This window comes from Oryza glaberrima, unplaced genomic scaffold (genome assembly GCF_000147395.1).
Source record: "Oryza glaberrima unplaced genomic scaffold, OglaRS2 ChrUN-Ctg38, whole genome shotgun sequence".
Lineage (NCBI taxonomy): Eukaryota > Viridiplantae > Streptophyta > Magnoliopsida > Poales > Poaceae > Oryza > Oryza glaberrima.
In genome coordinates this window covers 237,383-259,942 of record NW_026267043.1, presented here as the reverse complement: position 1 = coordinate 259,942, position 22,560 = coordinate 237,383, and the positions used below count along the sequence as shown (strand labels likewise).

General features: G+C 45.7%; 2 protein-coding genes and 12 non-coding genes across 16 annotated transcripts in view; all 14 read right to left on the bottom strand.

The window, feature by feature from the left end:
- Positions 1–136: 136 nt before the first annotated feature.
- On the bottom strand, positions 137–255 carry LOC127758402 (5S ribosomal RNA). Its single transcript, XR_008013767.1, has one exon. It is a non-coding gene; the product is annotated as a 5S ribosomal RNA (ribosomal RNA).
- A 171-nt stretch (positions 256–426) lies between these two features.
- LOC127758398 (5S ribosomal RNA) lies at positions 427–545 on the bottom strand. Its single transcript, XR_008013764.1, has one exon. It is a non-coding gene; the product is annotated as a 5S ribosomal RNA (ribosomal RNA).
- A 171-nt stretch (positions 546–716) lies between these two features.
- Positions 717–835, bottom strand: LOC127758387 (5S ribosomal RNA). Its single transcript, XR_008013756.1, has one exon. It is a non-coding gene; the product is annotated as a 5S ribosomal RNA (ribosomal RNA).
- Positions 836–1,006: 171 nt separating this feature from the next.
- Positions 1,007–1,125, bottom strand: LOC127758376 (5S ribosomal RNA). The gene has a single exon (XR_008013745.1). It is a non-coding gene; the product is annotated as a 5S ribosomal RNA (ribosomal RNA).
- Positions 1,126–1,296: 171 nt separating this feature from the next.
- On the bottom strand, positions 1,297–1,415 carry LOC127758364 (5S ribosomal RNA). Its single transcript, XR_008013734.1, has one exon. It is a non-coding gene; the product is annotated as a 5S ribosomal RNA (ribosomal RNA).
- A 171-nt stretch (positions 1,416–1,586) lies between these two features.
- LOC127758352 (5S ribosomal RNA) lies at positions 1,587–1,705 on the bottom strand. Its single transcript, XR_008013723.1, has one exon. It is a non-coding gene; the product is annotated as a 5S ribosomal RNA (ribosomal RNA).
- Positions 1,706–1,876: 171 nt separating this feature from the next.
- LOC127758443 (5S ribosomal RNA) lies at positions 1,877–1,995 on the bottom strand. The gene has a single exon (XR_008013805.1). It is a non-coding gene; the product is annotated as a 5S ribosomal RNA (ribosomal RNA).
- Positions 1,996–2,166: 171 nt separating this feature from the next.
- LOC127758431 (5S ribosomal RNA) lies at positions 2,167–2,285 on the bottom strand. Its single transcript, XR_008013794.1, has one exon. It is a non-coding gene; the product is annotated as a 5S ribosomal RNA (ribosomal RNA).
- A 171-nt stretch (positions 2,286–2,456) lies between these two features.
- LOC127758419 (5S ribosomal RNA) lies at positions 2,457–2,575 on the bottom strand. Its single transcript, XR_008013783.1, has one exon. It is a non-coding gene; the product is annotated as a 5S ribosomal RNA (ribosomal RNA).
- A 171-nt stretch (positions 2,576–2,746) lies between these two features.
- On the bottom strand, positions 2,747–2,865 carry LOC127758408 (5S ribosomal RNA). Its single transcript, XR_008013772.1, has one exon. It is a non-coding gene; the product is annotated as a 5S ribosomal RNA (ribosomal RNA).
- Positions 2,866–3,036: 171 nt separating this feature from the next.
- Positions 3,037–3,155, bottom strand: LOC127758346 (5S ribosomal RNA). Its single transcript, XR_008013717.1, has one exon. It is a non-coding gene; the product is annotated as a 5S ribosomal RNA (ribosomal RNA).
- A 712-nt stretch (positions 3,156–3,867) lies between these two features.
- On the bottom strand, positions 3,868–6,660 carry LOC127758340 (remorin 1.4). Of its 3 annotated transcripts, none has more exons than XM_052283893.1 (4): positions 6,496–6,660; positions 5,178–5,987; positions 5,015–5,096; positions 3,868–4,220 (listed from the first exon to the last, which is right to left on the bottom strand). In XM_052283893.1, exons 2-4 carry the CDS (start codon positions 5,960–5,962, stop codon positions 4,011–4,013), a joined length of 1,077 nt encoding a protein of 358 aa, XP_052139853.1. In that variant the 5' UTR covers positions 5,963–5,987; positions 6,496–6,660; the 3' UTR covers positions 3,868–4,010. The 3 variants fall into 3 exon arrangements, with proteins under 3 accessions (XP_052139853.1, XP_052139854.1, XP_052139855.1); XM_052283894.1 differs by lacking the exon at positions 6,496–6,660 and adding an exon at positions 6,274–6,444; XM_052283895.1 differs by lacking the exon at positions 6,496–6,660 and adding an exon at positions 6,104–6,251.
- An 8,052-nt stretch (positions 6,661–14,712) lies between these two features.
- LOC127758344 (B3 domain-containing protein Os10g0323000-like) overlaps positions 14,713–22,560 on the bottom strand; it is a 37,343-nt gene continuing 29,495 nt past the window's right edge. The window contains exon 4 of the transcript XR_008013716.1: positions 14,713–14,727. The gene's annotated coding sequence lies outside the window, so the exon portion shown is untranslated. The remainder of the gene's footprint in view (positions 14,728–22,560) is intronic.
- Positions 17,863–17,969, bottom strand: LOC127758399 (small nucleolar RNA R71). Its single transcript, XR_008013765.1, has one exon. It is a non-coding gene; the product is annotated as a small nucleolar RNA R71 (small nucleolar RNA).

Genomic DNA, 22,560 nt, shown 5'->3' with positions numbered 1-22,560 from the left:
AAATAGGCGTAACTTTCTCATACGGACTCGGAATCAGGCAAATGATATATCCACGGACATCTACAGAAAATGTTACATCCGATTCTCCGCAGCTCTCGCCCAAGGAGCGGCACAACACGAGGGACGCAGAAAAGGAGGGATGCAACACGAGGACTTCCCAGGAGGTCACCCATCCTAGTACTACTCTCGCCCAAGCACGCTTAACTTCGGAGTTCTGATGGGATCCGGTGCTTTAGTGCTGGTATGATCGCATCCGATATGTCTAGGCGTCATTCGGATGTCATTTCTTAAAATAGGCGTAACTTTCTCATACGGACTCGGAATCAGGCAAATGATATATCCACGGACATCTACAGAAAATGTTACATCCGATTCTCCGCAGCTCTCGCCCAAGGAGCGGCACAACACGAGGGACGCAGAAAAGGAGGGATGCAACACGAGGACTTCCCAGGAGGTCACCCATCCTAGTACTACTCTCGCCCAAGCACGCTTAACTTCGGAGTTCTGATGGGATCCGGTGCTTTAGTGCTGGTATGATCGCATCCGATATGTCTAGGCGTCATTCGGATGTCATTTCTTAAAATAGGCGTAACTTTCTCATACGGACTCGGAATCAGGCAAATGATATATCCACGGACATCTACAGAAAATGTTACATCCGATTCTCCGCAGCTCTCGCCCAAGGAGCGGCACAACACGAGGGACGCAGAAAAGGAGGGATGCAACACGAGGACTTCCCAGGAGGTCACCCATCCTAGTACTACTCTCGCCCAAGCACGCTTAACTTCGGAGTTCTGATGGGATCCGGTGCTTTAGTGCTGGTATGATCGCATCCGATATGTCTAGGCGTCATTCGGATGTCATTTCTTAAAATAGGCGTAACTTTCTCATACGGACTCGGAATCAGGCAAATGATATATCCACGGACATCTACAGAAAATGTTACATCCGATTCTCCGCAGCTCTCGCCCAAGGAGCGGCACAACACGAGGGACGCAGAAAAGGAGGGATGCAACACGAGGACTTCCCAGGAGGTCACCCATCCTAGTACTACTCTCGCCCAAGCACGCTTAACTTCGGAGTTCTGATGGGATCCGGTGCTTTAGTGCTGGTATGATCGCATCCGATATGTCTAGGCGTCATTCGGATGTCATTTCTTAAAATAGGCGTAACTTTCTCATACGGACTCGGAATCAGGCAAATGATATATCCACGGACATCTACAGAAAATGTTACATCCGATTCTCCGCAGCTCTCGCCCAAGGAGCGGCACAACACGAGGGACGCAGAAAAGGAGGGATGCAACACGAGGACTTCCCAGGAGGTCACCCATCCTAGTACTACTCTCGCCCAAGCACGCTTAACTTCGGAGTTCTGATGGGATCCGGTGCTTTAGTGCTGGTATGATCGCATCCGATATGTCTAGGCGTCATTCGGATGTCATTTCTTAAAATAGGCGTAACTTTCTCATACGGACTCGGAATCAGGCAAATGATATATCCACGGACATCTACAGAAAATGTTACATCCGATTCTCCGCAGCTCTCGCCCAAGGAGCGGCACAACACGAGGGACGCAGAAAAGGAGGGATGCAACACGAGGACTTCCCAGGAGGTCACCCATCCTAGTACTACTCTCGCCCAAGCACGCTTAACTTCGGAGTTCTGATGGGATCCGGTGCTTTAGTGCTGGTATGATCGCATCCGATATGTCTAGGCGTCATTCGGATGTCATTTCTTAAAATAGGCGTAACTTTCTCATACGGACTCGGAATCAGGCAAATGATATATCCACGGACATCTACAGAAAATGTTACATCCGATTCTCCGCAGCTCTCGCCCAAGGAGCGGCACAACACGAGGGACGCAGAAAAGGAGGGATGCAACACGAGGACTTCCCAGGAGGTCACCCATCCTAGTACTACTCTCGCCCAAGCACGCTTAACTTCGGAGTTCTGATGGGATCCGGTGCTTTAGTGCTGGTATGATCGCATCCGATATGTCTAGGCGTCATTCGGATGTCATTTCTTAAAATAGGCGTAACTTTCTCATACGGACTCGGAATCAGGCAAATGATATATCCACGGACATCTACAGAAAATGTTACATCCGATTCTCCGCAGCTCTCGCCCAAGGAGCGGCACAACACGAGGGACGCAGAAAAGGAGGGATGCAACACGAGGACTTCCCAGGAGGTCACCCATCCTAGTACTACTCTCGCCCAAGCACGCTTAACTTCGGAGTTCTGATGGGATCCGGTGCTTTAGTGCTGGTATGATCGCATCCGATATGTCTAGGCGTCATTCGGATGTCATTTCTTAAAATAGGCGTAACTTTCTCATACGGACTCGGAATCAGGCAAATGATATATCCACGGACATCTACAGAAAATGTTACATCCGATTCTCCGCAGCTCTCGCCCAAGGAGCGGCACAACACGAGGGACGCAGAAAAGGAGGGATGCAACACGAGGACTTCCCAGGAGGTCACCCATCCTAGTACTACTCTCGCCCAAGCACGCTTAACTTCGGAGTTCTGATGGGATCCGGTGCTTTAGTGCTGGTATGATCGCATCCGATATGTCTAGGCGTCATTCGGATGTCATTTCTTAAAATAGGCGTAACTTTCTCATACGGACTCGGAATCAGGCAAATGATATATCCACGGACATCTACAGAAAATGTTACATCCGATTCTCCGCAGCTCTCGCCCAAGGAGCGGCACAACACGAGGGACGCAGAAAAGGAGGGATGCAACACGAGGACTTCCCAGGAGGTCACCCATCCTAGTACTACTCTCGCCCAAGCACGCTTAACTTCGGAGTTCTGATGGGATCCGGTGCTTTAGTGCTGGTATGATCGCATCCGATATGTCTAGGCGTCATTCGGATGTCATTTCTTAAAATAGGCGTAACTTTCTCATACGGACTCGGAATCAGGCAAATGATATATCCACGGACATCTACAGAAAATGTTACATCCGATTCTCCGCAGCTCTCGCCCAAGGAGCGGCACAACACGAGGGACGCAGAAAAGGAGGGATGCAACACGAGGACTTCCCAGGAGGTCACCCATCCTAGTACTACTCTCGCCCAAGCACGCTTAACTTCGGAGTTCTGATGGGATCCGGTGCTTTAGTGCTGGTATGATCGCATCCGATATGTCTAGGCGTCATTCGGATGTCATTTCTTAAAATAGGCGTAACTTTCTCATACGGACTCGGAATCAGGCAAATGATATATCCACGGACATCTACAGAAAATGTTACATCCGATTCTCCCCAGCTTCGCCGGGTTTGGCGATATTAAAATGTCCAAATTCCGCTTGGAAGATTGTGTTTTTAAGGCGAGAAGCTTTTCGGTACATCTTTAGAAAATTCTACAGGTCACATATTTCGTCCGTTTGAGTTTATTTTTGTTTCTGTTTGGTTCCTGTGGGTTCCTAAGCATGAAAAAAATTTCAAATAAATAAAATAAAAACAAAAAAGTTGCACATATCTGTCCTCTACACTAGAGTAAAGCGAGGAGAGGACAGGATAAATTCTACGGGTCACATATTTCGTTTATTTCAGTTCATTTTTTCTATGTTGGTTCTTGTCTGTTCCTAAGCGTGAAAAATAAATCAAAAAAACAATAGAAAAATAAAAAATTTTGGGGGGGGGGGAGGGCATCAGCCACTCTGGCGCGCTCCTCTGCCACCTCAGCACCGCCCCACCACGTCGGCACGAGGACGGCGTGAGCGACGCCGTCCCGTTAGAGTGTTTGGAACTAAACAAGGCCCATTTCTATCCCTTCCTTTTTTGACTTCCCAGCCTCACTAAAAAATGTGACAAGCAGACTGCTCTAACACATGATTTCTGCAAGACCATGTAAAAATTCGAGCAGGAAATATTTTCCACCCTGTTACGAAACACATGGTCACACAGTGGAGCAGTAAAAACTCGGAAATTATTTTCTTAAATGCCTTGGAAAGACATGGACATGACACAAGCAAAGTTTGGTACCATCATTCATCAACCACACAGGGAGGGCATCTTGAAGGAAAAGAACGAGGGCAGGTGCCCGGTCCTCCTGATGTAGTCCGCCTTCTGCGTGGTTCTAGCGGCGTGCTCGTTAAGCTTAGCCTCCGCGGTCGCCCGCTTCTCCTCGGCCATCCGCCGCGCAGCCGCCAGCTTGTTGGCCAGCTTCTCGTGCGCCCGTGCTTTCATCTGTTCTGCCTTCATCTGGAAAAGTTTTTGTTTGAGTAAGCTGGACAGATGCATTCGTTCCACATAGTAATGCTACAGAATATTTAAATAGACATCGATCTTAAAGTGCTAATTATATTAAAAAATATTAATTGGATTAATACCATTACAAATTTAACTAATTAAAAAATTACCATTACTAACAGGATATATACTCAGCAATTTATGAGCTCAAATTTATGATTTCTGACAACGTTGTGTACAGGGTTGGAGACCATTACTGCTAAGGTGAATTAAAGTGGTCTGGCCTGCAGTAACATCAGGACAACTACTTTCCGGGCTTTCTAATACCCCTAGGAGGCCTCTTTTAGTTCCCACGTAAAAAAAAATTATTCTATCACATCCAATATATTGACACATACATCGAGTATTAAATATAGAAAAAAACTAATTACACAGATTACGTATAAATTGCGAGACGAATCTTTTAAGCCTAACTGCTCCATGATTTAACAATTGTGATGCTACAATAAATATTTGCTACTGAAGGATTAATTTGTCTTAATAAATTTGTCTTGCAGTTTACAAGCGAAATCTGTAATTTGTTTTGTTATTAGTCTACGTTTAATACTTCAAATGTGTGTCCGTATATCCGATGTGACACAGCCAAACTTTTCATCCGTGGAACTAAACAAGGCCAGAGTATATTGCTGTGACACTGATAGGAGCAATCAAAATCCTGTGTGATTCAAGCAGTTTGGTACGCATTGGTAGTGAAAATGTAACAAATTTTACTACGGACCGAGAAAATGGATTTATGCAAACCATACCTCTATTTTCTTCATTTCCAGCTCAGCTTTTCTCTTCTCGTGGTTCTCCCATGCTTGTATCTTCATCTCTTCACGCTTGTACCTGCAATTATAGAAAAGATGGGCGAATCAAATCTTCCAGATCTGAAGAAAACGGTCAAATGCTAGAAAAATTCGTTCGCACCTCGCCGTGAATTTGGCCCGCTCGGCCTCGTCCCAGGCCACGGCGCGGGACTTGAGCCCGGTCGTCGTGCTCTGCGCATGGTTGCCGAACCCGCCGCTACTACTCTCGTCCACCGCACAGCCCCCGCCGCCGTCGCTAACACTGCCTACCGCCACCGGCTCGGCCGTCCTGGACTCGACCACGGCGGTAACGCTCACGGCCACGTCGTACCGCCGCCTGCCGGGCGTAGACGGCCGCGACGGTACGGGGCTCCGCGACACGGGCGTGGACGCCCGCAGCGGAGTGGCGGACCTGGACGGCTCCTTGCTGGCGATGGGGGTCATCTCCGTGCCCATGTCCCGCAGGCAGACCGACCGGAGCACCGCCGCGGGGGAGCCGTGCTGCGGTTGGACCATGCAGTAGTCGATCTTCTTCGTCTCACTCACGTCGTCGGCGGCGGCTTCACCCAGCTGCGGTGGCGTCGGGGGAGCGGCCACCAGGTTGTACTCCAGCGCCCCGTCCACGCTGCTGCAGGACACGCGGCCGTTCTGGGAGGACGAGCTCAGAAGGCGCCGGTCGTCGGCGTTGGAGTTCCTTGGCCTCACCTTGCCGCTGTGGATCCCGTCAACGCCGCCGCCTCCGCCGTTGGACAGGCTAACAAGCCACTTCTGCGCGTCGTCCCACTTGGAAGGCGTCGGCTTCGGCCTTGATGCCGGATTGTTCTTGCGCTGCGGCCGCCCATTCGACTCGCCATGGATGCTGTGGCTGTAGCACTCCTTATCATCCACCGCCCGCATTGCTTGCATTGTCTGAGCAAATGGGACTTAATTTCTGCGTACAAAGAAAAGCTCTTCTCAGATTTCAAAATGAAGGACTAATTTCTTGGTTGCAGAAACTAGCTTATAATGGCTCTCAATTCTTTCCCAGACGAGAGAAAAAAGCGTGACCATGCAGCACGGACACTCAAGGAAGATTGAATAAAGCCCAAACGAAATCAGGGTCACCGTGCATGTTTGCCAGCAAACCCCTCGAAGTAGCAACGATATGATGTACTAGTAAAAAAGGATTTGCTTGCTTCAACCAAGAAAAGTTGGATGAATCCCCAAGTTCATCATACCCTAATTGTATACAGTACTTTTCTCCTTTCCACATAAAGGAGTGCTATCATATGAAGAAGACACTGTTGAGAGTATAGCTTCTCTATTTTCTAGTAGCAGCACTGAATTTGTAATATATATACTTTTCACTGAAAGCAATACCAAAGAAGGCTTCAAATAAACAGAAAAAAAAGGTAATTGCTGTGCAGAGATCCCCCACCAGCCAGTTTAAAAGAGCTGACCTTGAAACCAAGAGGCTGCAAAGCATGGAACGGAAGGAAATGATGGCAGTGACTGCAAAGAGCAAACTGACTATTGATGAAGTTTAGGTTCCATCTCATCAGATATTCAGATTCCATTGGCATTGGGCGCAGTAGCTGCACATCATGGTGTGCACATGGGTCACTTCAGACTTTCAGAGACTACAAAAGGACAGGGTGGCACTAGGCCTATCTTATATTAAATCGTAGCAGCGTAATTAGACTCAAAAGATTCGTCTCATGAATTAGTCTAAGGTTATAGAAGGGGTTTTGTAATTAGTGTATGTTTAATACTTCAAATTAGTATCAAAACATCCGATGTGACAGGGACTTATAGCCTGTTTGGTTTGCAGGGACTTATTTCAAGTCCCTGTCACATCGGATGTTTGGACACTAATTTGAAGGCTTAGTTAGCCTGTTTGGTTTCCAGGGACTTATTCCAAGTCCCTGTCACATCGGATGTTTGGACACTAATTTGAAGTATTAGACATACACTAATTACAAAACCCATTCCATAACCTTAGACTAATTCGCGAGACGAATCTTTTGAGTCTAATTACGCCATGATTTTGACAATGTGATGCTACAGTAAACTTTTGATAATTATGGATTAATTAGGCTTAAAAAATTCGTCTCGCGGATTAGCCCTTATTTATGAAATTAATTTTTTTTATTAGTCTATGTTTAATACTCCAAATTAACGTCCAAACATCCGATGTGACATGGGCTAAAAAGTTTTAGCCCCATCTAAACACCCCAATCACCATAGAATGGAATCAACTGAAGTAAATAACAGGAGAGCCTTGGCCACGTAAGAGTATGTGCGATTTTGCTTAAATAGCGAATTGAAAATGCTGGCAGCCGGATTTTGATGAGACTGCTCTGATTGGGAAAACATAGTATCCTTTTTTCAGGATTTACTGTAGTACTTATTTGCGCTCTGGGTTTTAATCGATGCAAGAATTACATGGAACTACTCTCTAGCCAGACTATTTGACTGCTTATAACTTCATCAGTCAACTTCATGTCAATTGGAAGTATATCCCTTAACTAGTACTATCTCCGTTTCAGGTTATAAGGCTTTGTAGCATTGCCCACATTTATATATATGTCTAGATTCATTAATATATATATATATATATATATATATATATATATATATATATATATATATATATATATATATATATATATATGTGTGTGTGTGTGTGTGGGCAATGCTAGAAAGTCTTATAACCTGAAACGGAGGTAGTAACAGAGTAATTTTCACATATATTCTAATTATAATCTATCTACCTATATTATCAAAAATTATCTAGCTACAATCTTTTAGTTGGTTTGAAATATTTATCCTGTTAGTATTATTTTGATATGTTCATACGTATAACTAACTTAATTCAGGTGAATTTAGTTCTTTCAAATTCATACAAAGGTGGTTTTTCCATGAGACGGAATTCAGAAAGGATACAGTGACTAATTTCACGTGAACCAACTGCAAGTCTGCAACACATACCAGTATTAAACCCTTAATTTCGTCATTACTGACCACAGTGGCTTGTTGCTTTAGTCCGTCAGCAAACGTAGCATATGGTCCTAGCTAGCAGTGTTCACGTGCATATATCTGCAGCTTGGCAAATATGTAGCCCAACAAGTATGCAGTATGCTCCACTGATCCAGTCGGCCATTGGTTACGCCTTCACAACACAGTAAAAATTAAACCACCCCACTTGGTACATTTATCCTTTTGATCATTCCTTCATGCGTAACTTTCGTTTTTTGTGTGATACAAATTTTAACATTGGGAAATATTTTTTCATGTTATTTTGTTTTTTCCGTTTTAATCCAGCTTCTGTATTTTACAAACTTTTGCGACTTCTAGGTTGATAAAGACATTATCTTATGCTGTTCATAAATACTCCCTCCATCTACTTTTGCTAGTCATATTTCATCTTGGCACATAAACCAAGGATAAGTAGATCTACTTATCATCTATTAAACATGCTACTAGTCATTCCTCGTAAACAAGCGGTTCATTAATATTTATATTTCTCGATGTCCATGTAGCCAATCTTATGTGGAAGAATAGAGAGTCACGCATTAAATCCGAGAAAGTCATTAAGATGATAAGTTGTTGGATTGAAATATACCTATCAAAAATAAATTTTTCAGATTTGGAAATATGACTATCAAAAGTATATGAAGGGAGTACATTGTTCCATTTTCTTTAAAAAAAATTGCTATTCATAAAAATAGTGATTATGCATGTTTCCTCGTTCGATCACGTGGATGTCGATCTAGATCTAGACGGATCCATGGATATGCCTGTATGTAATTAATTCGTGCCATGCAAAGTGAGCCTGCCTTAGCATATTGGTTATTTCGTTCTTTAAGAGGCGGAAAGATTCTCTTGTGTGATTGGCTACATAGCAAGGTAGAGGGGCTGTCTGGAACTAACGTTTTCTCATTAGAGCAAACTAGTCGTATCAACACTACTGGAGAAGTGCTCATCTCACGTGGTGTATGTGTATGTGTATATGTGTGTATAGGACCACCTATACATTTGTCGACAAATTTTCTACTAAAAATTTGATAGATGTAACTATAGTACAATCGTAGTGTAATTACACTGTAACTTATATGTAACTACAGTGTAACTTGTATATAAGTTTTATGTAATTTTGAATCTTTAGATCTATTACAAGATTTGTTTTGGTGAGAAAGAAAAATAAAATCACAGCACATACATGTGTAAGGATTTGTTTCCACAACCTCTATTTTACCGAAATAACGTATTACGGAGAGATTTTTGAAAGTTACATACAAGTTACACTATAGTTACAGTGTAATTACATGCAAGTTACAGTGTAATTACACTACGATTGTACTGTAATTACATCTGTCAAATTTTTAGGAGAAAATTTGTCGACAAATATATAGCAAAATCGGTTTGTATATATATATCCAGTGTGTACACTACTGGAAAATTCAGTTTTGAGCTCCGGTGTATATGTACCCACAATCTACACCGTGAAAATGTGCCAAGATTCGTGCCACTAAAGTGTGGCTACCGGCCACCAAACGAAAGCTTACTATTGGGGCATCTACGTTTTTTTTTTGCTCATTTCCATCCTTGCCCTCCACCCACCCTCCCACACAAACCGGACAGACGAGTAGCACACTTGTCGGCGGCACGCAGGGGCCCATGACGAGGAAGGCGAGAGGAAGCGGGAGAGGAGAAGGGCGGAGTGGGAGCACGGCAGCGACGGTTGTGCTGGAATGGCGCGGCGCCGGCGGATGGGTTGATTCCAAGTTCCGCACCTCCAAATCCATGGTGGCTAACTACTGCTTAGGGGACCACGCCGCAGGGATGGTCGAGCCCCCTTTCCTAGCGTCGTCTGCTCCCACCTCGACCTTCCCCGGTGACGGCAGCACGGATAGGAGCACAAGTGTCCCTCCTCGACCTCGGCTTCTTGAGGAGAACAAGACTTCCTTTTCGGTGCCCGCACCTGTCAGTCCACAGCTACCTCGCTGACAGGAGGTCGAAGTCGAGGCTGCGCCGCCATGAGCTGACCGCTGAGGGCACAAAACGGGAGGCGGTGCTCAGATCCATTGCTTGCATTGCAACCTCTGCGCAGCTGACGGGTACGAAGTCACTTGATTTGTTTTACTTCTTGTTGCATACTGCCTCCTCAGTCAGCGGTGACGAGTTTGTATCCGTATTGTACGCATTACTTCCTCCTCAAAAACGACCCATTAGCCGCTAGTTCCTGCGACCCCAAAATGTTCATAGATGAGCTTGTTAGAAGTTGGATTTTCATGCCCTCGATTGATTTGATTTAAGTTAAACTTGTGATACTTTTTCTTATAAGCTTACAGTTTCTGAAATTTTCAGGTTTAGCAGAGCTGTTAGTATAACTGTATAAGCGCTTTTTTTGACAAGCCTACACTTTTCTGCAATTCTTTACCATCTGATTAATGGAGATGCTAGTAGTACTAGTTCAGCAGAGCACTTCGTTGATCGACTAACAGTTTACTGAAATTTTCTGGTTCAGTACAGCAGTGCAAATGAATATTTTTTTCCTACACTGGATCAAATAGCCATATGATTTTGATTTTGCGCCATGAGTACCGATCATATATGACCTTTGTGAGATATATATCGGGCATGTGATTTTGATTTTGAATTACATGCCAGGTGATAACTAGTTAACTACTAGTACCATTTTTGCTGATACCATACGAGATATTTTCGAATATATCAAAGGCTGGTACCTTTTATCCTGCATACGCCATATACTCATATTGGTGGGTGTTTGGAAGATCTATCCGGAGAGGGATACATCAGAGCTTAGATTATTATCAGCCATTTCCTCGTCTATATTTTATATCTTAGATTCTTAGTTGATCAACTAGTTGTTGATGCAGGATTCAGCCATGGTTGACCACATGTTAAGCTGCACAAGCATTGAGAAGCCATTGACAATGTTAATGTGGAGAACATCCAGGACGAGAATGGACTTGCAAGCCCTTGTCAATAAATTAGATGGAAGTCTGAAACCTTGTTAGCTTTGTTGAAAAATTGAAATGTTACCTACGATAGATACTTGATTAATCGGTCTTTTTTTTGCCAGGTTCGGAGAGAACTCTGGTATATATGTGGTTTACATGATTTTTGATTTCAATACAAGAGTGCCAATATTTTTTATGTGGCCTGAATGTGCCATGAGGTGTTGAGGAAAAGAAAATGTCATGCATCTCTTAATGGGAAAAGCATGTGGTTCACTTGATTTTTTATTTCAATGCATTATCTATATAGATCCATGGTGATGCTTTGCAAAAACAATATATCCATTCACCAAAATCTCACATTCACCAAAATGAGATTTTCACAACATGGTATGTCTGTTACATCTCCATACTGACATTATACTAAAACAAATGCACATGAACTAGGATTTTTACACAATCCAACATTTTTTTCCTCCAAAATATATCAAGGTCAGAAATTAATCACCAATTCGAAATCAAGGTCACTTGCTCTGCTCCTTGCTAATTTGCTCACGCAGCAAGCAGGAAAGCAGCCACCGCACGCCTCACCGCATGGCCGCCTCGACGCGCGCCCTCGCTGTCAGCAGCCACCGCACTGCGTGCTGTGCCAGCACTACGTGGCAAAAACGCCTCCTGCTCCTCCCTCCTGGCTGCTGACCCCCATGTTTATGAGGCCATTGCAGAGCTACAGCAGCAGCCTCTAGATCCACCATGCCTTCACTACCACCGGTCGTTGGGAGAGGAGAACAACCGACCAGATCGGTGGTCGTCGTAGCTGCTACCGCCCGTCGGCGTCCGGGGCCGACTTCGACCAACCTGTGCCTCGCGTCCTCCCTCATCGATGCCGTGAGGAAGCACCTCCCCGCTGCTCCTTCCTCCTTGACGACTGGTGCAGCGGCCATGAAAACGGCTGCCTGACCCGGCGACGAGGCTGCCGTCGACATTGACTCCGGCTGTTCCTCCTACCTCCATGGGGGGGGGGGGGGGGGGGGGCACTTCAGAATGGGGGAGGGTTGGAGGGATGAATGAGGAACAGGGGCTCTCGTGTCATCATGGAGTCAATGGATGAAGGGCATTTCGGGAAGGGCAAGTACAGAGTGTACCATACGTCAGAACTTATAGGGAGAAAAGCAAAGCATGGTACATCTTACTATCACCTAAATGGACCTGGTACCAAAGATTCGTGCAGGAGGTACGGACGGTGTAGATTATGGGTGCATGTGCACCCGGGTGCAAATAATCCAATTCCTATATATATATATATACACACACACACACATACATACATATATATATATACACACATACAGGTGTGACTAGCGGTTCACCGAGTTTAAACATGTACTTGACCGGAGCCGTTTCGATAGGTGCGTCCTCTAGCAACTGCTCCATCTTTAGTCCCATTTCTTTCAGGAACTTGCGTATCTCAAGTTGTTCTGGATCTTTAGTCCCATTTCTTTCAGGAACTTGTTGTGGCTACTGCCCCAGCTGAGGGACTTCCTTTCCACATTTCACTGCTGTAGGCTTAGCTTTAAGAGCCTTCCTCAATGTTCGATCGTAGTCAGAAACTACGACCGGTTTGCTCGGTTCGGCCATCTTAATAAAGTGATCCTAAACCGCCGGGGCTATAGGGATCTTATTTTCCGGACTCCGTGGCTTCAACTGCTCCCTAACTTCCGCTCTAACGGCTTCATCGAGCTCCTCCGGAGTCATGTCGTACGCCCTTTTCTTCTTCGGCCTTGATGGCGTAGGCTCATATGGGCGGGACCTTGACGGTGTAGACTTGGCAGCTGGTGCAGGCTGAGGAGTCGTTGCCCGCGGACCCGATGGTGCAGACTTGGCAGCAGGTGCAGGCGGAGGAGGTTGTGGAGGCGGAGGAGCAGGAGGAGCCGGTGCAAGCGAAGGAGCCGAAGGAGACTGTGGAGGTGGAGTAGGCGGAGGAGACGGTGCTTGCGGCAGGGAAGGAGGAGCGGACGGCCCTTCTTGCCCGAGGAACACGATGTACTTCTTCCGTCGGAGTATGATGGCGTGGGCTGTGTTTCCAAGTTTTGTCTCCCCGTCTCCTCCAGGGATGTCAAGCTCGAGATCATCGTATGTTCGTTCCACCAGCTCTATCTCGACCTTCGCGTATCCATGTGGAATGGGCTGCAATGGTATGTACCCGAAGGGTCCGTGGGTATGGCCATGCCCGACGCCACCTGCAGAAGAAATCGAGTTTATTAATTACTAATCAACATATACATGTAACAAAGTTCACAGTCTATAAATATGTATCTCGCATACCTTGATAGACAAGTTCCTGAAGGGAGTATGCATATCGCAAGGTGTCTGCTTCGTGATCTCATCAACGGGGAAGTGGGTTGCTTCATGAGCTGCGATGGCCTCAATGCCCTCTGATCCAACATGGCCCGTTGATGCGCAGCTGCTGCGGTTGCCAGAGGGGCTCACCATGACGGGCGCTTGTGTTTCTATTCCACGCTGCTCGCCAAGGCGTTGGTCCACCTGTCTTGTCACCTCCTCTTGCATCCTTGCCTTGTAGGTGGACACCTTGTACTCAAGATCGACGATCTTAGCCTCTGTATCCCTCTTGCTCCTCATCCGACTCCTATACGTGTGGATGTCCTCTTTGAATCCATATTTCCAAGGAACGATGCCTTTACCTCGCATTAGTCCTGGATGCTCAGGATTCTGTAGTGCGAGGGTGAGCTCGTCCTTCTCTCTGTCTGGCCTGAAAGTCCCCTGCGTAGAAGCTTCAATTGCATTCACAAGTTGGCGGGCTGCTTTTCGAATCTCATCGCCGAATATGAGGGAGCCATCACCTGGATTGAGCGATCCACCGTGTGCATAGAACTAGTTCCTTGATCGCTCAGGCCATTTAGCCGTTGCTAGCTCGATACCCCGTGCTATCAAGTCAGCTTCCAACTTGTCCCACTTAGGGATTGCCTTTCCATATCCGACTGACCCTAGCCAGTGATGGTATTTCTTCCTAGCTGCATTGGCTTTGTTCTTTTCTATCTATGCTTGCCCTTGCGCTCCAGTCTTGTAGGCCACAAACGCATCCCAGTGATCCCTTAGCTTCTTATGCTCGTTGAAATCAGGTGTCAAGCCCTTGAGGATGTATCTCTTGTACAAATCTGATTTATAGCTCTGGAACAGTTATGCCATTTTCTTCAGGGTCCATTCTTTGCATCTTGGACGATCTGCCTCAGGGATCGTGAATATCTCCAGCAGGGTTGTCCACAACATTTCTTTCTCTGTGTCGGGGAGAAAACTATCTTCATCCTTGCGTGACCTTGTTCGACGCCAGTACACTATGCTGATGAAGACGTTGTCTCTCATGACCCAACCGCAATGATTCATGAACTTTCGTCCTATACCCGCCGGGGTTACTGGTTCGCTGTCTGGGACAATCTCAGTAACAATGTGCCTTCACTCTAGCTTCTTCGTGGGACCTCTTTTCCCGCGTGGCCTCTTCTGTCCGGCCGACGGTTGGCTATCAGTCCTCTCCTCAGTCCCATCCTGGTTACCATCCTGGTTACCCTCCTCGTTGCCCTCCTCGTTCAGGTATTGGTTGGGATCCTCGTTCCCCTCCTCATCCACCCAGTACTGACTGCTGCCCTCTGCGATAGTGCCTAATAGTATTTGCTCGTCATCGCGGTCTGCCATCTGTTCGTGCAAAGAGAAAAAGGTAGTAAGGTCATGTACATAGAAATTGGAATACAATCAACATATAAAGGTCATATGTTTAAATTCGACAAATATAGATGTATAAGTCGCTAATTAAGTCGTCATTCGTGAAAGTCGCTAACTCGCTAAGTCGTCGTTCTCGTTCGTTCATGAAAGTCGCTAAGTCGCTAATTAAGTCTTCGTTTGTGAATGTCGCTAAGTCGTCGTTCTTGTTAAGTCGCTAAGTCATCGTTCGTGAAAGTCGCTAACTCGCTAAGTTGTCGTTCTCGTTCGTTCGTGAAAGTCGCTGAGTTGCTAATTAAGTCGTCGTTCGTGAATGTCGCTAAGTCGCTAAGTCGTCGTTCTCGTTAAGTCGCTAAGTCGCTAAGTCGTCATTCGTGAAAGTCGCTAAGTCGCTAACTCGTCGTTCTCGTTTGTTCGTGAAAGTCGCTAAGTCCTCGTTCGTTCGTGAATATCGCTAACTCGCTAAATCATTGTTCTCGTTCTCGCTAACTCGCTAAAACGTTCTCGTTCGTTAAAACGTTCTCGCTAAGTCGTCGTCCTTGTTCTCGTTCTCGCTAACTCGCTAAAACGTTCTCGTTTGTTAAAACGTTCTTGCTAAGTCGTCGTTCGTTAAAACGTTCTCGCTAAAACGTTATCGTTCGTTAAAACGTTCTCGCTAAGTCGTCGTTCGTTAAAGCGTTCTCATTCGTTAAAATGTTCTCATTCATTCGTTCGACCGTTTAGGGTTTAGTCGCTCAATCTACGTCATGGCGGCTATGATGGTAGATGTGTGGGCCGCGTCGGTGTCAGCGGTGGCGTGTGTGGGCGGCGGCGGCGGAGCTGCATGCGCGGCGACGGCTGCGGCATTGGTGTCGGCGTCGGCGTCGGCGGTGGCAGCAGTAGCGGCGGCACCATCTTAATTTTGACGACGGCGGAGTTGGCGGCTGCGGCGCAACAGTGGTGGCGGCACCGTGTGGAGCGGCGAGTGCAGTGTTGACGATCATTATCAATTAGTTTTGACCATTAATATTATCAAAATAGAGGAGAACTAGTGATGCTTGCAATGCATAAATATGTCAGAATAATAATATTCCACTACTATTAGGTCTAGCATCATTTTGCAGAGAATGACAATAAAGTGGAGGAGAATCGACATCAACATAGAAGATAAATCAATCGGACGCTGTCGAGAATTAGACTTATGCATGAATGGGCCAAGAACTCAGAATTGACACGTCAAACTGGGCCAAAATGCACAAGTCTACATAAAGGAGCAACAGAGGAGGCCGCCAGCCGAAAGGTGGGCTGGTAGGGCTGGCCCCTGGTTCGGCCGAACCACCGAACCTCCCCTCGTCTCCGTTGGATCCAGGTTTTGGCTGGACGGTTGAGATGAAGTCCCAATGACGGTTGGAGGGTATTACCGACCTTTCCAACCGTCACAACTGTCATAGTTCAGCTATTAAAGGAGCTCCTCTTCTCACTTCGCACACACACCTTAAGCAAGAGCTCTCTCATTTCTCTCAAGTTTAGATTAGTAGTATCTAGCTGCTGGAATAGGAATAGAGTAGAAATCAGGAGTCCGGAAGCCTTCGGAAGTGTTCGGGTATGGCTCCAGTAGCTTTCATTTCCTCTTTTGTAAGCTTTGTACTTTTATTAGAATACTCTTACATATACATTTATGGTATTGAAATACTTTTCGAGTATATGAGTACCTACTTTACATTATGTTCATGTTACACTGAATATACGGCTAGCTTATATGTGAGATGCTTTGGTGCGGGTATAATGTTTGCTTATGGAATTACTCTATGTCATGACGATGATATTAGAGTAGTATCTGGTAGTTTAGACGTGGTGTCTAGATTACAGGATATCATTATTTGGGGTTATATGCTGCGGATGAGAGGTGGGCCGCTGATGGTGGCAGCTCAGTACAGGTATTCCTCCGCGCCTGCATATAATCCTAAGTTAATTCCCTGGGGAGGGTATTCCTTCGTATTTAGCCCCGGTTGTATGGTCATGATGGGCTGTCGTAAGGAACTCGGTAGTCAGGGGTGGCTTCTCGAAGTACCAGGAGGGCATCGGATAGAGGGTATCAGCTAGTATATCAGTTAACTAGAATGTATGTATAGTAGGTATGTTAGAAGTATAGGAATAGATTATCTTTCTCTTTTCTTCCCACTTAGCTCAGATAATATATTATGAGAATGAGTAGTTAATGCTTGTGTGTCACTCTACCCTTGAATTATTTTAACCCCTGCTTAGAATATTATTATCACAAGTAATATATAAACTATTAGTCAAGTTCTCTCTTTATGATCTTCCCATGGGATAAAATAAATACGATACCGTTGGAATACCCTCGGGTGAAATGCTGCAATGGTATATCTATGTGCTTGCGGATAAACTCTGTAACCATAATATACCAGGAGTATTTCTGCGCCATTGCTGGGAATTATATTTCTAGTATTGTCGTTAAGAAATACCAACAAGCATTTCTGGCGCCGTTGCCGGGGAAGATTCATAATAGAGATTACCTGAACTAATACTTTATATTTATCTGTATAATCATTTTTCTTTGCAGGCTAACCTTGGTTGCTTTCACTTTTGTTGTGAAAACAGTGTAGTGCATGACTGGTTTCAACTTGCCGGAAAACTTCAAAGAAAATCAAGAGGCTTTCTTCCGGAGCGTCAGACCGCGAGTCGCTGCTCCATAGAAAACTCTACCGACAGAGAAACCAGCCATACCAGCGCCACCGATCTTCAAGACTATGGCTAACAAGACTCTCCGCGAGTTCGCTGCTCCCTCTGCTGACAATGTGGCTATTGGGCCGCAGATCAACATGGGAGACGTGGACTTCGACTTGAAGTCCAGCCTCATCACGATGGCGCAGGCTATTCTGTGGCAAGCCTAATGAGGATGCCAATGCTCATCTGCAACAGTTCCTGGAGATCTGTAGCACGTACACCATCAAGGGCGTCAGTCTAGACGTCGTCAGGCTACGGTTGTTTCCATTCTCCCTTCTCGGGAAAGCGAAGCAGTGGTTCTATGCCAACCATGCTGCTGTCAATACCTGGGACAAATGCTCTATGACATTCCTCTCGAAATTCTTCCCGATGGGCAAAACCAATGCCCTTCGTGGAAGGATTTCAAGTTTCCAGCAGACGAGGGACGAGTCTATTCCGGAAGCATGGGAACGACTACAGGAGTACGTGGCCACCTGTCCTTATCATGGGATGGACGACTGGCTGATCCTACAGAACTTTTACAATGGACTCTCCCCAATGTCCCGCGATCACCTGGACGCGGCACCTGGAGGAGCTTTCTTCTCTAAAACGGTTCAAGGAGCCGTTGATCTAATAGAGAAGATGGTCTCCAACATGGGTTGGAGCGAGGAACGACTGCAGACCCATCAGCGAGGCATGCAAGGCACAAGGCACCGTCAAGGCCTTGGACTCACACATTACGTGTGAGGTCTGCGGCGGCACGGGTCATTCTGGGAATGACTGCCCGGAAACCCGTGAGGAGGCGATGTACATGGGCAACAACAACGGGTACCGTCCACAAGGAGGTCAGGGGTGGAACCAACCACGCCCATATTATCAAGGAGGTAACAACAACGGTAACTTTTCTAACCAGCCCTCCTTGAAGGATCTAGTTTTTGCACAAGCTAAAACCACTGATGCGCTAAGCAAAAAGCTTGCTGCCAATGATAAGATCCTAGAGAACATTAACGTCAAGTTAGATGGCCTTGCTTCTGCTTTTCAAAACTAGCTGAGCTTTAATAAAATGATAGAAACCCAGCTAGCTCAGTTGGCATCCTTAGTCCCTGCAAATGAAATAGGGAGGATTCCAGGGCAACCCGACTCCTCCATTGAAAATGTTAAGGCGATCACGACGAGGGGAGGTAAGTCCACTCGTGATCCGCCATATCCTAACCCTGCAGGAACTAATAGGATAACCAAAGAAGCGCCATCTAGTGACTCGGCTGACAAAGAGGTTCAGCCAGAGAAGACCGTGCCGCAGGAGTACTGCGACACACGATTGCTACCGTTTCCTCAACAGAGTAGGAAATCGTCAGTGGACGAGCAATTTGCTCGTTTTGTTGAAGTAATCCAGAAGATCCACATCAACGTGTCGTTGTTGGAGTCTATGCAAGTGCCAACATACGCCCGTTATCTCAAGGACATACTCAACAACAAGAGACCGCTCCCAACAACAGATCTGGTCAAGCTGATGGAGCAATGCAGCAACGTGATACTCCACAAGCTCCGGGAGAAGAAGAAAGATTTGGGGTGTCCTACGATCACCTGCTCGATCGGGGCAAAACCGTTCGACCAGGCCTTGTGCGACGTTGGAGCCAGTGTCAGCGTCATGCCGAAAGATATCTTCGACAAGCTCAACTTCACGGTGTTGGCACCAACACCAATGCGCCTTCAACTGGCTGATTCGTTAGTCCGTTACCCGGCAGGGATAGCGGGGGATGTGCCAGTCAAGATACGGGACTTCTTCATCCTGGTTGACTTCGTGGTGCTGGATATGGACACAGGAAAGGAGATGCCGCTCATCCTGGGGCGTCCGTTCCTTAGCACCGCAGGAGCCAACATTGACGTGGGAACATGGAGTATCCATTTCCACATCAACGGGAAGGAAGAGAAGTTTGAGTTCCAACCGAGGACGGAACAATGCTCCATGGTCAGGATAAAGTATGGGCCGAATCCACAGAATATTCAAGTGGTCGAAGTGGAGCCACCCAAGACGGACAACCTGTTGAAGTTCATGCAGAATTTCCTGGAGAAGGAAACAACGATGCCTAGGAACTGTTATTGGAGGACGCCGGTAAAACCAACCGTACCGGCCAAGAAGTTAGAGCAGTCGGCTCAGAAGAAGCCGCCGTCCGCACCAAAGCCAAGGAAGGTGTGGAGGGAAAAGCCGAAGACGCCCGCTCCATCACCTCCAGAGACGGGTGAAAAATCCACGAACTGAATCAAAAGGAGGTACGGTCCTACACGTCGGACTTTAAATGACACGACCTTCGCCAACAGGTAAATTGGTATGTTCCTGCATTTTTGCTTTTCAACAATTTGAAATTTTGCATCGTCGCATGTTTGAATTTCAAAGTTGCATTTAGGATTTTTGAATCTTGAGGAAATTCTTCAAATGAATTTTTCAGAGCAAACCAAAATAAATTTTCCAACGAAAATTCGCTGTGCCACGACCACACTGACCGTTGGAATCCAATGGTCGAAAGTGGGGCCGGTTGGGCCCACCAGGGGTTCGACCGAACCGGCCAGGCAACGGTTACCTGCCACTTTTGGTAGGGTAACGGTTAGTGGGACCTACATGTCATTTTTGACCGTTGTGGGTACCTTATAAAAGCCAGCTAACCGAGAGAGGGAATTCCACCCCATTTCAACACATTTTCATTCCCTCTCCGAAGTTTGCTCTCAAATTCATTCAAGCCTTGATAGTTTCCCACAAATTCAAATACTTAGTTGCTGGTGAAACTAACCGTCGGGTGAAATTCTTGTCATTCCTAACCCTCGCCGAGTTAGTCCGTTCTTGCTCCATTGTGCAGAATGAGGAGGCGATTGTCTCGTCTGTTCAAGGGGTCCGGCTCTTTATCAAGTCATCATGACGAGTCTAGTACTCATTCATCAGCTGATGTCTCGATGGAAGACACCGAAGCTCCGCGGCGACTATTGAACGACACCGACCTCAACCTTGTCAGTGATCAGGAGAGACAAGCCTACTACATGCTGAGCGACCGGGAGTATGCTCACACACGAGAATACTCACCGGAGCTGCTGAAAAAGATAGGTATGGATGTTAAATTTCGTTCTATTTGGAAAGCTGTTGGTTGGCAGAGATTTGCTGTGGTAAATGAGCCTAGTTCTCGTTTGCTTACTTTGCAATTTCTGTGCACTTTGAAAGAAATAGAAGATGGAATTTCCTTTCGCATTTTCCATAAGGAGTACACACTTACATGGAAAGGCTTAAGTACACTTCTTAGTTTTCACGATTCCTGTAAAATCGATCTCCAGAAAGGAATTTCTGGGTTCGAGAAAAATAGGTTTCGGGAAGACATTTCTGGTGTTTCAATTTGCAGGAAACCTAGGACGAATGATATCCATAATCCTACACTTAGGCTCATGCACAAATGGATTACTATGACTTTGTTTCCTAGAGGTGATCTTAGACCCATTAGGGGGGATGAATTGATTATCATGTTTGCCATGGTTCGAAAGATCAAAATTGCTCTCGTGAAATGTATGATAAGGCAATGGTTAGAAAGTATAAAGTTCTCTGCTCCTGTTGAGTGCACTTCTCTGATTACTCGGATAGCAAAAGGGCTAGGGGTCGTTAGCAACCAAATTGCTTTATTTGAGCAGCTCGTCTGTGTATTGATGAGACCTATTTAGTGCAAGGGCATATTCTGAAACATGGAGAAGATGGATTTTTTATTTACTTTTTCCCCGGTTGTACAAATGAAATCCCGTTGCCAAATGCAGGGTATCATTTGTACAAATGCCATGAACTAACCATTCCCCTGCAGTCCATAGAAGAATCTCGTGCAGGTGGAGCATACAGGGAGACGCGCAACATGACAAGGAATGAACGAGAGAGTTCATCATCCTCAACACCCGTACAGATGTATGAGGCAGGTTGGGCACCAACTGGGGATGCACCCGGATGGACCCAAGCTCCGCGCCACAGCATCAGAGTCTCAACCTGGGCGAGTGCCAGCGAGGACCGGTGGCGTGCGCCTCATGACATCCAATGGGGGGGCAACCAACCTTCCAGATCAAGTGGTGTGTCTCCATCTCTAGGTGAATGGCGCTCAAGTTCCTCTCGTTGGGACTTGGGTGAAATCACTAGGAGAATGGACACCCTTGATGTGCAGACGGGGGAGATTCAGTACAACCTCACGGAACACATAGCTCAAACACAAGAATGACAACAATCTGCTGATGCTCAGTTTGCCAACTTCAACAACATGATGCAGCAACAATATGATGACCTTCAAGCGTACTTCCGCTTTCAGGGGTTCAATCCTTATCAAGGACCCTGAGCGAAAGCCAAGCTTGGGAGGAGACATCTCTCCCCCCACTGAGGTAACTTGTATCACATTGCATATTTCCCTTTCCAATTGCATATTTGCTTTCCAATTGCATTTTATAAACTTGAAAACTATATAAAAATTTGCAAAATAGAAAACAGCAAAAAGATAGGATAGGTTTGATTCATTCTAGGTAAGACAAGCTAATTCTCTTTGTTGAAATGATGAATAGTTGCTCTGTTTTATATCTCTTATATATGAGTTTATGGTAAGTGCTATCTCAAAGGTTAAATATAAGTAGCTAACAGTTATCCGGGAACCTGAGGTAAATGAGCTGCACTTGCTGATCTAAGTCTATTGTGAGATATGAAATAGTAAATATGAGTTGCTATGATCTTGATACTAGTTTGACTTAAATTCCGGATGTTTTTTTTTTCAAAATGATAAAATTGAGAGTTCCTCAATTGATATAAATTCCTACCAGAGCCAAAAATGTGCCATCATGATTAAACCATATACATTTTGGTTGCTTGTCATTTCATTAAACTTTGTCAAACTCTTGTGACTTGTGTAGATACTTCTCATGCTCTATGATCAAAATCACACACCCACATATATGCATATGCGAAACTCCTACACTGTGAGCTAAGCAATATTCCATTCCATTCCCATTTTACCACCAAAATAAATTCTCTATGCTTTCATGTGCTTTCTTCTCCTAAAGAGAAAATTCCTTTTGAAAAAAAAGAGGAGGGAAAGGCATGGTTAT

What these genes read in the sequence shown, in the direction of transcription:
- LOC127758340 (XM_052283893.1), bottom strand. Translation starts at nt 5,962, where the DNA reads ATGCAAGCAATGCGGGCGGTGGATGATAAGGAGTGCTACAGCCACAGC. An exon ending in CGGGCCAAATTCACGGCGAG is followed by an intron (nt 5,097 to 5,177) that starts GTGCGAACGAAT and finishes CTATAATTGCAG; the next exon opens with GTACAAGCGTGAAGAGATGA. An exon ending in TGGAAATGAAGAAAATAGAG is followed by an intron (nt 4,221 to 5,014) that starts GTATGGTTTGCA and finishes AAACTTTTCCAG; the next exon opens with ATGAAGGCAGAACAGATGAA.